Here is an 18,031-nt window from a genome sequence, read left to right on the forward strand (position 1 = left end):
GCTCGGCACCCTTTGGTTCTCTCTGTACACAAAGGTTTTGTTCCTCTGCTCATACATTGCTTACGCTTGGCAGATCTTACAATGCCTGGATAGGTATTTTACTACATCATATGTTGTAGCAGTCTGGTGCCCGACGGTTAATGCATGCAACGCCTGATGCCGAGTTCAAGACAACTTTGAACTCGTAAAACTCCTATTTTTTTACCGACTTGGAATCACATTGTAGAAGGATGAGCTCCGAGTTTCCCACTTGGAAAGAAGTACAATCAACTAATAGAAAGCTCTATGCAAAAAATGTATGCAAATGCTAACTCAGAGGTTCCAAGTTGTTTTGAAAGCACCAGGAGCTCTGAGCAGAGGAACACGACCATTGTCACCTGGTTCTGTCACATCCTTACATGACCTTTCTTACTACTGTTATGATGGAACTTTTTTTTTCTCATCTAGAGAAGGTCAACATAATTACTTGCAGACTTGTGCTCAAATATCTTATTAGAAAATCGGAAAGATCTCATATTCCAATATTATTACAATAAAGTAGTACTTCATATCCATATCAAGCCTCTTGATTGTTGTGGTTAGGCAGTGTAAAGTGCCCACTTAATTGATCAAAATCAACACAAATTGATCCAGGAAGCAAATGCTAAAATGAGACAAGTATATGTGCGTAATTAAGTTTATTATACTGTAATTTCACAAGAGGAATGATGACTTTAGGGCATAATTAGGATCAAATAGACAGTTCACAACATCATGTCATGTAAACAAAATAGCAATGTTATTTTCCTGAAGTGCTGGGAGATTTTTTTGGCAACAAAGTTAATACTGCTGATACACTACTTACTAGTAGTAAAATGGGGGTTGTCAGTCTCTTAGATGAGGAATTTGAATAAAAACAAAATATGGTGTAAAAAAAAAAACATGTTGGAGGATGACATTCCAGTTTATAAATAGAACTACATGGGATGCGGTAGGAGTAGGGTCTACTTTACATCTATGATGGCTCTAAATCATATACTGTACACATCAATTTCTTCCATACTCTTAATTAAAGTGAGCAACATAGGAAACAATACAAATATATCGATTGACACATATGTGATGTATGATTTCAGAAACAAAAGTGTTTTATTTTTATTTTTCAAAGTTCTAAATATAATTTTGAAGCTGCAATTAATATTAAATATATTAAATCATATTGACTAGAACATTTTTCAAAACGTATATAATTATAAAAAATGTGTGGTATAACAACTGTTTAAATGAACATAAAAATAATGAGTGGAATAAAAAAAATATGCTATTAAAGCAACACCAAAAATATGCAAGGATAAAACTGAAATGTACATTTCCTGAGGTTATAGTGTACTGTACTAATAATAACTGTCAACACTTAAAAAAAAATTGTCAGAAAAATGTGTAAGTGCAACTATTTTTCTAATGAATAACTATCATAATTAGCTATTACATTCACCACTTGATTATGCTACCCTATACAGAACACAAAATACAAAATAAAATTGAAAATAAAAAATGTAGACACGCTCTGAAAATCTACAAAAATACTAATGGCTTCAAGAAGATTAATTTGAGTGATAGTAGATTTAAAACAAATAAAAACCCTTATTTAAATAGATTTCTATGGGATGACACAACGATTAACAGACTTCAACACAAACTGTGCACCGAATGAATAGTTTCCATACTGACCATCCAATCACAAGCGGTGCACAGGACACAAGGGGGACACACTTTCTCCAAGACACCTCACACTTGATGATGGGCTGCAGTCTTAGGGGCTGTTTCCCAGACACAGATTAAGTTTAGTCCTGGAATAAAAACCTCTTTCAAAGGAGAATTTCCATTGAGACTGAGAATGCTTTTTAGTCCTGGACAAATCTGTGTCTAGGAAACAGATCCCTTCTGTTAGTCTTGTCTCACTATCTAGTCTTGCATGAATATTTGCATAATTCCATAAAGAGACAAGTATGAAATAAGAGTTGATTGTCGACGTCATCAGCAGCGGATTGCTGAGGAAACGTGCATGTCATAATAACCTTTTAAGAACATAAATACCAGTGGAGGCTGATGGGAGGAGCTATAGGAGGATGGGCTCATTGTAATGACTGGACTGGAATTCATGGAATGCAGTCAAACATGTGGTTTCCATGTTTGACTCCGTTCCATTAATTCCATTCCAACCATTACAACGAGCCTATCTTCCTATAGCTTTACATCTTCTTAACTTCTTGCACTTGGCCATCATCAAGTGCGATAGACAAGCAATTGCAGAACAGCTTTACATAGCCAGCCATCATTCCGGTGTTGTTTGTGTTGTCCTTCAGTCATAAAATCACTGTGCATATTTTGTTAATCTCCACGTTATCCACAGCAATGTTCTTTGCAATTGTGTTATAATCCCTGTTTCCTGATGACAAGACAGCTCCTCTATGCACGTGGTGTGTTGCTGTGTTAGAGCCATGCGTTGACCTAGCATACAGAAGTCCGCAATCATCGCAACATCATCATGCTCACTGAGACAAACCCAGAAATGCCGGGGGGGGGGGGGGTGTGTAACAGAATTTTACTCACAAAAATAGAAATTGAATAGAAGTTAGAAGTTGAAGAACAATTAGATGGATATGGAATGACCTATGAGGATCAGATATTTGGTTGTCAGACTCATAACAGCTAGAATGACTAGTTTGAAATGAAAACTCAACTGAAGGGTGCATCTGAAATGGCATCCTATTCCCTACAGCGCATTACTTAGGGTGCCATTTCAGCTGCACACTAACAACCTCTTAACTAGAGCATAGAGCCCCATTCATGGTTGCGTATCAACACTAATGAACAGTAGTAACCGGTAGCTCAATATGGCACCCACACATAAAGGATCAACTTGAACATCGATCCCCATCTTTAAGTACAAGTTAATAAGGCCAAAGTACCTATGGAACACTAATCACTTTAATGTTTACATCCTGTTTTACTCATTTCATATGTATATACTGTATTTTGGTCAATGCCACTCCGACAAAGCTTGTCCTAAATTTGATATATTTCTTAATTTCATTTTTTAAATGTATGTGTAGATCCTACTGCGCCATTGGAGCTTTTCACTACACTGGCAAAAACATCTACTAAATATGTGTACGTGACCAATAAAATGTTATTTCAAATCCTAACTCAATTTTGGTCCTTAATTCTGAAAATGAATATAATGTAATCAGCAAGATCCCTTCATAGTGATGGCTATGCTCCACTCGGGTAGCCTGACAAAGGGACAGATTGAATCAAATCTGTCTATTGTGATTAATCTTGTTTATTCAGTGGCCTCAATTATAATATGCTGTATTATATAGAGCACAGAACTGGAAATACTATAATGTGGGTTTGATTGAATTCAACCTTATATGACCATTCAATTCAAATACTGCCATTAATCCACGTAATGCTAATGCCATCCCGGTAGCTATTGTTAATGCACTGAACAGAAATATAAAGGCAAGATGCAGTGTTCGTCCCATGTTTCATGAGTTGAAATAAAAAGATCCCAGAAATGTTCCATATTTTTTTATGCACAAATTTGATTACATCCTTGTTAGTGAGTATTTCTCCTTTGTCAAGATAATCCATGCACCTGACAGGTGTGGCATATCAAGAAGCTGATTAAACAGCATGATCATTACACCAGTGCACCTTGTGCTGGGGACAATAAAAGGCCACTCTAAAATGTGCAGTTTTGTCACACAACACAATGCAATAGACGTCTCAAGTTGAGGGAGCGTGCAATTGGCATGCTGACTGCAGGAATGTCCACCAGAGCTGTTGCCAGAGAATGTTCATTTCTCTACCATAAGCCACCTCCAATGTCATTTTAGAGAATTTGGCAGGTCTAACCAGCCTGAGAACCTCAGACCACATGTATGGCGTCCTGTGGGCGAGTGGTTTGCGGATGTCAACGTTGTGAAGAGTTGTGGCGGTGGGGTTTGGGATGCTCTGAATCAACAGCGTGTTCCAGTTTCCACCAAATATCCAGCAACTTTGCACAGCCATTGAAGAGGAGTGGGACAACATTCTACAGGCCACAGCCTGATGTGAAGGAGATGTGTCGCACCAGATACTGACTGGTTTTCTGATCCACGCCCCTACAGATGCATACCTGTATCCCCAGTCATGTGAAATCCATAGATTAGGACCTAATGAATTTATTGCAATTGACTGATTTCCTCATATGAACTGTAACTCAGTCAAATCTTTGAAAGTTGTACATGTTGCTTATATATATATATATATATATATTTGTTCAGTACAATATATTTCGTATGTGTGGTTACTTTGAACGCAAAAAACAAAAATGATCCCTGACAACATAACTATGAAATATGCTTAAAGGGGCTATCTGCAATTGCTATATCCATTTGTGGAGTTATAAATTAATGAAATATACCCATTGATTCTTGGATAATATAACTCCAATTCCAAGACACAGATTAAGCTTAGTCCTGGAATAAAAACCTATTTCAAAGGACAATTTCCATTGAGACTGAGAATGGTTTTAGGCCTGGACTAGTCTGTCTAAAAAACAGATCCCTTCTGTTAGTCTTGTCTCACTATCTAGTCTAGCATGAATATTTGCATAATTCCATTAAGAGACAAGTATGTCTGAGATAACACCATGAAATAAGAGTTGATTGTCAATGTCATCAGCAGTGGATTGCTGAGGAAAGGGTCTATCTGCAATTGCTATATCTATTTGTGGACTTATAAATTAATGATATACACCCATTGATTCTTGAATAATATAACTCAGATTAATCTTAGTCCTGGAATAAAAACCTCTTTCAAAAGGAGAATTTCCATTGAGACTGAGAATGCTTAGTCCATGGTTGCATGGCTCCGCCAATGAATTTGAGAGTGGTTACAATTCTCCAGCTGCTTACAGACATTTTATCTAATTTAAGCAGCACATTCCAGTGCTGATGTATAGGAGGAGAAATATAAATGGATTGTATAGCAGTCGGCGGCTACGTTTACTTTGACATAACTTACTGATAAAACAACAATTTGCCGAATTGCCACTGAAAAAAAAAACACTGCTGTATTTAAGCAATAAGGCCCGAGGGGGTGTGGTATATGACCAATATACCACAGCTAAGGGCTGTTCTTAAGCACTTTATAAAACGTGTTAACTAAAATGTCAGTCAGTGAGCAAGGAATAAAGACCTGGCCGCTACAACATTATTTTATTTGACAAATTCAGCTAGGTCTGTCCAATTTTGAGTGGAAAATTCCCCATTTAAGATATTTTCTGTTATGAATTCCTTAAGTAATAGACCACACACACACACACACACACACACACACACTAGAGTAATGAGCACAGGACCAGAGATCTTGGAGAATCCTCCTTTAATGGAGCTTCTTCCTCCTGTCATTGCTGACAGTTGCTATACACCATCTCTCATGGCACATACTGAGAGTGGGCAACTAACTATTGCCACTTAGCACCCTATGGACTAGAATCTATCAAGGGGGGGCCTATTGTACTGTATGTAACAGGATAATATACCCTGCCTGAATGACATTTACACTGCCCACCTGCAGAGTTGACATCTCTCATCTTGTTCAAAGCACACACTGTATCGTGTCCCGTGTGGCTCAGTTGGTAGAGCATGGTGTTTGCAACGCCAGGGTTGTGGGTTCGATTCCCACGGGGGACCAGTACGGAACCAAAAATGTATGAAATGTATGCATTCACTACTATAAGTCGCTCTGGATAAGAGCGTCTGCTAAATGACTAAAATGTAAATGTATCCCATGGCAGACTTTTTTGTATATTTTTTTACGTCTGGAAAAAAAAGTGGCATGGCAGTGGGACTTTGATTCCCTTAAAAAGCATCCCTGCAGTAGAGTAGAGTACAGTCAGTGAGCAGGGGCTGCGCTGTTAGCGAGCTGTCCGAGTCTGTGTAGTCCTCTCTAGTCCTCTTCAGTCCTCCAGGTGTCCGGCCTGTGTCTGTTTCGACTGAGTTATCATCCTCCAACGCCCTATCTACTCAGGCAGTCTCCTTGTCCACCTTCCACAGCTGCTCCTTCACCTCGGTGGGCAGGGTGTTGAAGAGGTCCTCCTCCACCACCAGGCCCGTCTTCTTCAACTGCCTGCATTCCCCCAGCTCCACGGGCAGACAGTCCAATCTATTCCCCCTCAGCTCCAGCTGGGTCAGGCCCGTCAGCTCCCCGAAGCGTGACGGCAGAGACGTCAGGCAGTTGTTACCCAGGTTCAGAGTACGGAGCTTCTTACACTGGAACAGCTCGTTGGGCAGGGTCTCAATCTAAGTGGGGCGAAAAGAAAAAAAAGTGGGATCGAGAGGTAGTGTCAGGTGGACGTGACCATCACTACACAATGTGTTATAGTGTCAGGTGGACGTGACCATCACTACACAATGTGTTATAGTGTCAGGTGGACGTGACCATCACTACACAATGTGTTATAGTGTCAGGTGGACGTGACCATCACTACACAATGTGTTATAGTGTCAGGTGGACGTGACCATCACTACACAATGTGTTATAGTGTCAGGTGGACGTGACCATCACTACACAATGTGTTAATGGGATTTGATTCACAGTTCTCAGATGAGTCAACACGGCTACAGACAACACGTTCTTCATAACTAATCCAGAATACACCCTCAGAAATGTTTGTACAACAAACCAAATCTGAAAAGGAAAGCACTCACTCTGTTAGCAGTGACTACCAGGTACTGGAGGTTCTGCAGGTATCCCACGTCTGCTGGGATGTAGGTGAGGTTGTTGTGGCTCAGGTCCAGGAAGCGCAGCTTCCGACAGTAGAACAGCTGGCTGGGGATCTTATCGATCTTGTTCCTGTTCAGATAGAGCCTCTCCATGTTGTTGAGGGTGCCGATCTGGATGGGAATGTAGGCGATCTGGTTGTACCAGAGTTTAAGGCAGACCAGCCGGTGCAGGTGCTGGAAGCTGATGATCTCCTCGATGGTCTTCAGGTTGTTGTCCTTCAATGATGACAATAATAATACATTTCATTCATACATACAAAAAACATTTAATAAATACAGGGCCAGTTTCCCTGACACAGATTAAGCTTAGTCCTGGACAAGATTTGGGGCATTTTCACACAGGTTTTCACTTAGCTGTAGTTCGAATCATAGTTTGATTATTTGTTACACACACACACAGAAGTTTGGGGTCACTTAGAAATGTTCTTGTGCCATTGGAACACAGGAGTGATGGTTGCTGATATTGGGCCTCATCCCCACACACACACACACACACACACACACACACACACACACACACACACACACACACACACACACACACACACACACACACACACACTTTGAGGTCGAGTTGGTTTCACACTGCCAAAATGTCAAACTAACTAAAATGCCTAAACAAAACCACCTGTTCATGCAAGTAATTTGTTTATTGGAGAGAAATGATCACAGTAAATCCATCTATGATAATCAAAAGCATAACTTGTATGTCATACTACTTTCACTGAGTTTTTCAACAACATGCGGAGGAAACCGCGTAAAAGCCGCTTTAACTGTGACGTGAAAATGAATCCCATTTTATAATTTTTTTAATTTGTATTTATTTATTGTTTACTTCAGTTTATTTAGTAAATACTTACTTTTTCTTAAAACTGCATTGTTGGTTAAGGGCTTGTAAGTAAGCATTTCACTGTAAGGTCTATACCGCTTATATTTGGCACGTGACAATTAAAATTTGATTTGAATAGTCTATAATCAGTAGCCTATATCCCCGGTATAGCCCCAGTCCCCCTGATCTGCATCGGATGTGGTCATAAATATGCAGCTACTCACGGAATGTTTCAGAGATATCAAGTTACGGTACCGCATGCACTTCATCAAATGCTCTCAGTCAATCAACCAATAATACTGCGCAACTCTGGTTATTTTCCTGCGTTTGGTCTGGACTGCATTCTCACCGGCAGCGAACCGCACCACGGTACGAATTGAATCAGACTGAGATTACCCTTTTTGAGCGAACCATGTGCGTTGTTTAGTGCGCTCCTGAGTGCAGATAGAGTGTTCACACTAGCCCAAACTAACCGAACTAAGGGAGGAAAAGCAGCAAAATTCAGGAAAAAACACTCCAAACCAATTCGGTGTGAGAGCCCGCTTAATGTGTCCGGGAAACCAGTCACTTTATATAATAAAATCAGCAAGATGAATAAAAACAATACAATCACGTAATAAAATTGGTGAGAACACAAATTAAAAGTACACTGAACGCAGGATTGCAAAATACATGAAACGTTCCCAAAATTCCCTGGTTTTCCTGAAATCTCAATTGGAAAATTCCAGGAATAAGGAGAGAATAAGCACACAATCTCAAATCCTGCAACCAGGATTTCTGGGAAACCAGGTAAATTTGGGAAAGTTACAAGAATGTTACAACCTTAACAGAACGTAATAAACAGCAATGACAAACGAACCTTGAGGTCAATCTCCTGCAAATTGTGCAGGCTGAAGATGGAGTGCGGGATGCGTTCTAAGTCACAGCGGATCAGCTCCAGTTCAGTCAGGTTCACCATTTTCTTCAGGCTGTTGAGGACCATCAGCTTGGTGCCCTCATTGTTGACTGACAGCTTCTGGAGGTGCACCCCCACGTCCGTCACCACCTGAGGTGAAGAACATCATACATAAAAGGTGAAACATTACAGTGCAGGGAGAGGGGGAAAAAACAACAGGGTTTGACAGGGGCTCCTCTCCCAAACCAAATGATTCAAACTATAAATGACATGAAAAACAAAGACAAGAGAAAAAGAAAGTGAGAAAAAAAAAAAAAAAGAAACAAATACCTGAGGTAGCTTGGTCAGGTTACTCTTCAGCCGGAGCACCTTGAGCCTCTTCAGCTCCCGTAGCCCATCAATAACAATATATCGGTTGTTCTCTGCGCTCAGGTTCCCCGTCAGGTGCAGCTCGCTCAGGTTCTTCAGGCTGTAGATCCACAGAGGGATCTCCTTGATGTCGGTGAACTTAATGTGGAGGGACTTGAGGTTCTCCCTGAGGAAGGCCAAGGCGGGAGCCTCGATCTTAGCAGGGGTATGGTACAGCCACATCTCCTTCAGGTTGACCAGCTGGGCGATGATAGGAGGGATGGTGATGTCTGGGATGAGCTCCAGCTTCAGCACCTACAATAATAACAGAAAATAATACATTTGGACCGAGAGGCCGATATCTAAGCTCAATAAACTGAAGTGACATTGGCAGGAGCAGTGTACACGTTTCTCTCTTCTTTTAAGACATCCTGTAATTATTCCGACACCTGCGACTCAGATGTGCGAGTACTTTTCCTATAATGTACATCAAATCAAAGTTTCTACAGTGTGTGCATTCAAAAATGGACCTAATCAAGGCACGTGGACAACATGGAATACAGCCAACTCTACACAAACTACCTCCAGCTCCATCAGGTCAAACACTGTGTCTGGGATGCCGCTCAGCATGAAGAGGTGCAGCTCCAGTTTCTCCTGGGAGTTATTGGTGATTCTCTGCCTCAGTTTGTCCAGAGTCCACTCGTTGTTCAGGTTGAGCTGCCGCAGCTTGTTCTCGCTCACCTCGGACAGGAAGACAGCAAAGCGTTTGGAGTACAGAGGGTCGTACTGGTCAATCATGTGCAGCATGAAAGCAAAGTCGTTCTTCACGTCCGGTATGTCGCTGTAACTGCTCTCCTCTCGTATCGACTCGAAGGAGTATTTCTTCAGCGAGCGCCGCAGCATCCAACAGAGAGTGTACATGCAAATTAAGCCGTAAACCCCCACTAAGCTGATGTAGACGCAGGCTAGGATCTTAAACAGCGTGGCCAGAGGATGGGCACAACGATACATGCTGTACCCTGTGAGGCTCTCTATATCCACACTACAGTCCACACTGAACTGAATATTGTGCACATAATACCCCGTATAGCAGATAATAAAAATGAACTTAATGACTTTGATAATAGTCTGTCGGATGTAAAGCCTGTACACAATGTCTCCCTCTTCCACGTGTAAGCGGAACTTTTTCACCTTTTCGAACAGAGCTTTTGCCTGTTCCCCCTCTTTCTTATCCAGGACGCCTGTCTCAGTGCGGTCCACGATCCCCTGCTCCAGGCGAGACTTTGTCTTTTGCAGCATGGGGACGCTGGCCTCCACGTCCTCGCTGACACACGATGCCTTCTTATCCATGGAGCCGTTCATCTTGTGGGGCTTGGGGTCGCGCTCCTCCACCACCGTCTCAGACAGAGCCCTGGTGGTCCAAGGAGAGTCAAAACACTTGAGTAAGATGGACACAAAGTGCTCCAGTTTGGAGCTAGTCCGGGGGAACTTGAACCAGAAGTTACTGCAGGCCAGGAAGATGAGGGTATGCAGTAGCACCAGGTAGGGGAAGTACTTGGCAAACCAGTGCAGGCGGTTCTCGTAGCACACAGCGTCTACGTAGTTGTACTGGTGGCGATCCAGGTTGTATTGGATCCCTTTGGGCTCCAACAAGAGCGGGGCCGACAGAGTAGCGTTGAAATACCTCCTGCAGGTCTGGTTGACCACCCACTTGCAGGGCAGGCAGATCATCTTGTCCTGGGTGACCTAGAGTGAAACAAAAGCATTTTAAGTACATCGACAATAGTAAAGTAAGCATTTCACTGTAGTGTGTGCATACTATGCTGTCTCCTGTGCATATGACATAACACCTTAAATTGATTTGTAACAGAAGCTGAACAAAAATAAGATGAAGTACATAGGAAAAAAAAAAGGGACAGTCCTCTAACGGACCTGCAGAGTGCCCCCGAACACGGCGATCATGAGCATGACGATGGAGATGTAGTCGGTGAAGACGTCCCACCATGGCTTCAGGATGCGGTAGGCCGGCTGGCAGTCTACAAAGTAACGCAGCTCAGTGATGGGGATCATGGCTTATCTGGGAAGAGGAGAGATAATAATAATAAATTAGGTGGGTGGTTATATTTATCCTGTTTCACACATGTACAAGTATGTATTACACGCATGTGTGGATTGGAAATGTGTTTTTTTTTAAAACCCCAACTCTCCCTGAGACAACCTACGAGAGTTGGGTCATGGCCAGCGTCTGCCATTATCAATGGCGACCCTGGAGCAATTAGGGTTAAGTGCCTTGCTCAAGGGCACAGATGGATTTTTGGCCTTGTCGGATTGGGGATTTGAACTAGCAACCTTTCGGTTATTGGCCCAACGTTTTAACCGCTAGGCTACCTGCCACCCATAGTATGACAGACAGGAGGTTTCATCATTTCAAATTCAACATTTTTTTATGATCAAATTGCAGAAGAGCAATTCTGAATTTCTGAAATACTTGGCATTTAAAAATGGGAGCCTTCAGGTCCAATAAAATAATGGTGCACTCGCCACTAATAAATAGTCTACTACATTAAAATAGGGAAATCAGTTTTATGCCATAAAGCAAAATCTATTGCATCCGGAACATATATAGATTAGCTACCGCAATTAGTAACAGCCATTCCCGTCTTCATTTAACACTCAAATCAATGAAGACTACCATAGCTCTTGCCTCTGGAACTCCATGAACAAAACAAGCATCCTATGTCAAATGAATGTGATATGTAACACATATTCTGTACTGACGGCATCAGAAAAGGGAAAGGGAGATACCTGGTCAGCTGCACAACTGAATGCATTCAACCGAAATAGGTCTTCCGTATTTAACCCAACCCCTCTGAATCAATGGCAGCAATGCTAACAGGGTCATGCATCCGATAATAGGCAACCAGATGGATTCAGTTGAAGAGGTGTAGTAATTGAATAGACTGACTACCTGAATCTCTGATGCATTATATTGGCTGGTTTGCTATTGATTTCACTATTGTTAAACAGGGCCAGTTAATCTAGCTGCCACAGGGCAGGTTTTAGGACAGCATTTTCATTAGGGCTGGCAGGGTGTGTGTGTGTGTTGGGCTGGGAATTGCCAGGGACCTCACAATACTATATTAATCGCAATACCATATATATAGTGATTCTTCTGATTCAATATTGCGATTTGATTGCTATTTGATGTCCCAAACATATTGCTCACTATACAGTCAGGCCATAAATATTTGGACATTGACCAAGTTATTATTATTTTAGCTGTCTATCACAGCATTTTGGAGTTGAAATTAAATAATGAATATCAGCTGAAAGTGCAGACTTTCAGCTTTAATTTGAGGTATTTACATCCAAATCGTGTGAACGGTGAAATAATTAAAGTACTTTTTAATGTGGTCCCCCCTTTTCAAGGGACCAAAAGTAATTGGACAATTGGCTGCTCAGCTGTTCCATGGCCAGGTGTGTTTTATTCCCTCATTAGTTAATTTACAAGTAAGCAGATAAACGGTCTAGAGGCATTTTTTTAGGGGGTAGATCAGCTTTAATATTATAGATAGATTGTAGCTTCCATCAATGTAACTGTCTGCATCATTTCCAATCATACATACATCTGTATTTCCAGCTTATACATACTATGTGACCAAAAAATGTATAATCTATTTTACAATAGTTTTATTTAGTTTGTTTTTACTCCTGTCCTTCCTCTACCCTCAACCTCTCCCATCTATTTCTGATGTCCATCCGGTTCTATTTGCCATATCTTTCAAACTGTGCTCTTTCACAAAAGTTCCAAACCTATATATGTTTTACAGACACAGTAGGTTTTACATTAGTTATCTTGTTGTTATTAGTCCCAACCGTCAGCTCCATTCAACCCCTCATCTACCTCTATCAACACCATCCATATTGGATTTCTATTTGCCATATATTTTTCAACTGTGCTGTTTCACAGAAGCTCTGAACCTTTATTCTCATGGTTTCTACAGACTATAAATTGAAAATATTTTTGGGGGGTAAAATAATTATTGATCGATTTGACTATGACTTTTCAGATCACCCAGGTCTAGAGTTGATTTCAAGTGTCACATTTGCATTTGGAATCTGTTGCTGTTAACCCTCAATATGAAGTCCAAAGAGCTCACTGCCAGGGAAGCAAGCCGTCATTAGGCTGAACAATCAAAACAAACCCATCAGAGAGATAGCAAAAACATGAGGTGTGGCCAAATCAACTATTTGGTACATTCTTAACAAGAAAGAACACACTGGTGAGCTCCGGAACACCAAAAGGCTCGGAAGACCACGGAAAACAACTGTGGTGGATGACAGAAGAATTATTTTCCTGGTGAAGAAAAACCCTTTCACAACAGTTGGCCAGATCAGAACACCATCCAGGAGGTAGGCGTATCTGTGTCAAAGTCAACAATCAAGAGAAGACTTCATCAGAGTAAATACAGAGGGTTTACCACAAGATGTAAACCATTGGTAAGCCTCAAAAACAGGAAGACCAGATTAGAGGTTTGCCAAAAAACATCTAAAAAAGCCTGAACAATTATGGAACATCATCCTATGGACAGATGAGACAAAGATCAACTTGTACCAGAATGACGGGAAGAGAAAAGTATGGAGAAGGGAAGGAACTGCTCATGGTCTGAAGCATACCACCTCATCTGTGAAGCATGGTGGAGGTAGTGTTATGGTGTGGGCATGTATGGCTGCCAATGGAACTGGTTCCCTTGTATTTATTGATGACTGCTGACAAAAGCAGCAGGGTGAATTCTGAAGTGTTTAGGGCTATATTATCTGCTCAGATTCAGCAAAATTCTTCAAAACTCATGTGGACGGCAGTTCACAGTTCAGATGGACAATGACCCGAAGCAAACTGCGAAAGCAACCCAACACTTTAAGGCAAAGAATTGGAATGTTCTGCAATGGCCAAGTCAATCATGCATTTCAACTGCTGAAGACAAAACACCCCAAGAACAAGAAGGAACTGAAGACCGCTGCAGAAAAGGCCTGGCAGAGCATCACCAGGGGAGAAACCCAGCATCTGGTGATGTCTATGGGTTCCAGTCTTCAGGCAGTCATTGACTACAGAGGATTTGCAAACAAGTATTAAAAATCACAATTTAATTTATGATTATGTCAGTTTGTCCAATTACTTTTGTGCCCCTAAAATTCAGGGGCTATGTATAAAAATGGTTGCAATTCCTTCCTACACGGTTAACACAATAATTTGGCCAAAAACCTTAAATTAAAGATGAAAGTCTACACTTAAAGCACATCTTGATTGTTTCCTTTCAAATCCATTGTGGTGGAGTACAGAGCCAAAATGATGCAAATTCTGTCACTGTCCAAATACTTATGGACCTGACTGTATGTCTGCTGCAGAGAGACTAAGAGAGAACATGAGAAAATAAGTCTTGATCTGTCAGGGAAATAAAAGTGATGAAAACATGATGGCTCACTATTTAAAAAGAAAATGGAGAACAAGCTATAGGATGAAAAATAGTTTTGGTGCAGGTACAGCTGACTAGAGCTACCTACCAAAACAAAAAATACAAATCAATACTTGGAGTCAAAGTATTGATATAATCCTAAATATTATTGCGATATTTAACTGTATCAATTCCCTACCCCCATCACTAATTTGGGTTACCCTGGAAAACACACACCATGTCTCAGAAGACCAAAGTCAGTTTAGCAGTAATCTAATTAATCAGCGCTTAGATTAGTAATTTAAGTGTTTAAATCACTTCAAATATGAAGAAAGAAACGCAGAGACCTGGCCATGAACCTAGTTGGAAAATAGAAGAGGTACAATATTGAAGTGTTTACATGCAGTGAGAACAACAGGGTAGTGAGATGAATGTATAACAAAAGCTATGGGGAAGGTAGTTGGCAGATCATTAAAACATTCCAGAATAAAAACATTCCAGAATAGATAGGAGGCACAAGTGACAGAAAATCAAAACTAACAGAAAAAAAGATGCAGTCTAGCTAACCTACATGTCCAATATTCCACATTTTAAAGTAAAATAAATAATACTTACAAAATCTGGAATAAAATACAGTAGAACAGTAAGTCTCCATTTATGAACAGCATACAAAATATGTCTTCTCTATTTAGGCCTTCAACTCCAATACTGAACTACCATGAAGATAGAAAGACTGACAAACCTCTGACATTTTACCATGTGCCCCACTCTTTCACTTGCGTGCCACTCTCGCCAAGAACATTATCTTCACAACTGTAACACTTCTATAGACGAATCTTCCGTTTTGGCTCGTCTGATCTAAACACAAACCACAGGCACGACAGCCACCTCACTTTCGTTATCTATTCTTAGTCGTTTCCCATAATAATACCCAGGGTATTGTCTCCCAGCGACCTTCAGGAGGAGATCCTGTTTACCTTAGAGGAGGAGGAGGTGGCGCTGGCTGCCTGTTTCCAGTAGGCTCAACACTGTATCTCCAGCTCCTGTCTCCCAGTAGGCTCAACACTGTATCTCCAGCTCCTGTCTCCCAGTAGGCTCAACACTGTATCTCCAGCTCCTGTCTCCCAGTAGGCTCAACACTGCATCTCCAGCTCCTGTCTCCCAGTAGGCTCAACACTGCATCTCCAGCTCCTGTCTCCCAGTAGGCTCAACACTGCATCTCCAGCTCCTGTCTCCCAGTAGGCTCAACACTGCATCTCCAGCTCCTGTCTCCCAGTAGGCTCAACACTGCATCTCCAGCTCCTGTCTCCCAGTAGGCTCAACACTGCATCTCCAGCTCCTGTCTCCCAGTAGGCTCAACACTGTATCTCCAGCTCCTGTCTCCCAGTAGGCTCAACACTGCATCTCCAGCTCCTGTCTCCCAGTAGGCTCAACACTGCATCTCCAGCTCCTGTCTCCCAGTAGGCTCAACACTGCATCTCCAGCTCCTGTCTCCCAGTAGGCTCAACACTGTATCTCCAGCTCCTGTCTCCCAGTAGGCTCAACACTGTATCTCCAGCAGGCTCAACACTGTATCTCCAGCTCCTGTCTCCCAGTAGGCTCAACACTGTATCTCCAGCTCCTGTCTCCCAGTAGGCTCAACACTATACCCTGTGTCTCCTGCTCCTGGTGGTCTCCCTAAAAGGAACATTGGAAGGAACCTAATAGCCCTTCTCTCTGGATGGTCATTCTATTTCAGGAATATGTAATAAATAAAGCACATAAAAAGCTGTAGGATTGAAGAATCCACATGAGTTCGTTATTGCCAACTTTGTTACTTGCAACGTTTATTTTGTAACATATTCTAAAGAACATATTCCTGAGAATACAGGCTACCATCCCTGCCCTCCTCACTCATTCCCACAAGACTGGGAGTTGGCGATCTGTTGCTGCTTGTGTTCAGTGAGGAAGACAGATAAAACAGACAGACTTCCTGTGGAGATGAGAAGTCTGACGCCTGCCTAGCCCCACTACAGCCTAGCCCAGCCCAGTCAGACCACCAACCTACTCCCACACACAATGTCATTGTCACAACAATTCAGCCCAATTCAGAGACCTGACCACCCATTAGAGTACTGACAAAACACACTGATTGGTAAAACTTTTCTTTCTACAGGGCCAATAGAAGCACAAAAAGACAGCACTCAGTGAGTGACAGTAGCCACATGTATGACCAAACTTCATATTCTTATGTAATATGCAGTACACACGAATTCTGAGTACTGCACAGAGAATTGAAGAGTTAGAAACATGGCTAGATGACATCTCTGGGAGATTAGCCTAATTTCTGTGAACTGTGCAGGTATCTAGGCATCTGCTCTTTCTTTTATTTAACTAGGCAAGTCAGTTAGAGAAGAAATTCTTAATTTACAATGACGGCCTACACCGGCCAAACCCGGATTACGCTGGGCCAATTGTGCGCTGCCCTATGGGACTTCCAATCACAGCCAGATGTGTTACAGCCTGGATTCGAACCAGGGCCTGTAGTGGCGCTTCTTGCACTGAGATGCAGTGCCTTAGACCACTGCTCCACTCTGGAGCTCTTACCACAGTGTTGGTACTGGTGTGATCTGTACTTCGGTACCTGGTGCAGTTGTTGGTGGATATCCCACTCAGTGATAGCCCAGCGATCCTCATGAGCCCAAGTCTCTTCTATCTCCATAGGAATGGGTGGCTAATCTGAAAACAAAAGGAAATTGGAAGAGGAATAAGCCTAATTAGGCCTAGCATGCAACTATTTAATGTCTGGTCTTAATACCTATCAGAGAAACTCACTAGCTAGCAAACAGACTGGCAAGATGTAGGCTTGTATACAACACTAACAGCTTAAGCTTACATAAGTCTGACATCCCATTCCCAAAGTTTAAATCACATGCTGGGATGACATGTGGATTTAAGCACTTGAAAGGGTGACACACACACACACACACACACACACACACACACACACACATTACATGACATGTCTTATTCTGGAGTTTGCAAAGTCCAAAACACATGGATGATCTCATGAAATTCAAAAGATAATTGCAATCTCCATGGTGAAATACTCTAGCTAGACAGTCTAGCTACATTATTTACCCTGCTAACTATCTAGCCTTGTCATATACATTTAGTAACTAGCGTTAATGACAGCTAGCTAGGTAACTAACGATAGCTAACTAGCTACGGTAGCTAGTTGGCCAAGTCATGCCAGATGAAACCGGTATATGATGCAGACGATTGAGAAGTTCAGCTGCTAGATAGCCTATAATCGAGTATCAATTAGACAGTGTGTAGCTATTGATGTTATCATATCAGTGATGGCTATCTTAGAAACACATACACCAGTTATAGTTAAACTGGTTAGCTAGCTATAACGTTAGCTAGCGTAGCTTGCTAGCTGACATTTCTTAGCATTAAAATGTTAGCTCGACCGGCATTACCATAAACAACTCTCTGAGAAGTAAAGCCCATCTTGACTATCGTTTTAACTAACTATAGTCTAGTTACTAGACACCTTACTCAGTTTTGCTCCACTGCAGAAAGGCTGGCGAACACCACAGGCTAACAGAAAAACATGATGGTGTGGGGCTAGCTAATGTTAACTAGCTAGTGTTGCCTTCTTTTCATCTGTTGTCGTTGAGCATTGCAGCCTGCAATTATGCCC

General features: G+C 41.7%; 1 protein-coding gene across 5 annotated transcripts; it reads right to left on the reverse strand.

The window, feature by feature from the left end:
* Positions 1–660: 660 nt before the first annotated feature.
* LOC106579810 (volume-regulated anion channel subunit LRRC8A) lies at positions 661–18,027 on the reverse strand. Of its 5 annotated transcripts, none has more exons than XM_014160005.3 (8): positions 17,887–18,027; positions 16,967–17,061; positions 10,823–10,967; positions 9,473–10,636; positions 8,873–9,205; positions 8,507–8,692; positions 6,744–7,034; positions 661–6,335 (listed from the first exon to the last, which is right to left on the reverse strand). In XM_014160005.3, exons 3-8 carry the CDS (start codon positions 10,958–10,960, stop codon positions 6,060–6,062), a joined length of 2,388 nt encoding a protein of 795 aa, XP_014015480.1. In that variant the 5' UTR covers positions 10,961–10,967; positions 16,967–17,061; positions 17,887–18,027; the 3' UTR covers positions 661–6,059. The 5 variants fall into 5 exon arrangements, with proteins under 5 accessions (XP_014015480.1, XP_014015481.1, XP_014015482.1 ...); XM_014160006.3 differs by having other exon boundaries at positions 16,930–17,061; XM_014160007.3 differs by having other exon boundaries at positions 17,808–18,000.
* Between the last annotated feature and the right edge of the window lie 4 nt (positions 18,028–18,031).

The sequence above is a fragment of the Salmo salar genome, chromosome 20 (genome assembly GCF_965601325.2).
Source record: "Salmo salar chromosome 20, fSalSal1, whole genome shotgun sequence".
Classification (NCBI taxonomy): Eukaryota; Metazoa; Chordata; class Actinopteri; order Salmoniformes; family Salmonidae; genus Salmo; species Salmo salar.

Excerpts from the sequence above, each read along its gene's own strand:
- LOC106579810 (XM_014160005.3), bottom strand. The coding sequence starts at position 10,960 with ATGATCCCCATCACTGAGCTGCGTTACTTTGTAGACTGCCAGCCGGCC. Across the intron at positions 10,637-10,822 it reads TGTTCGGGGGCACTCTGCAG|GTCACCCAGGACAAGATGAT; the intron begins GTCCGTTAGAGG and ends GTTTCACTCTAG. Across the intron at positions 6,336-6,743 it reads TGGTAGTCACTGCTAACAGA|ATTGAGACCCTGCCCAACGA; the intron begins GTGAGTGCTTTC and ends CGCCCCACTTAG.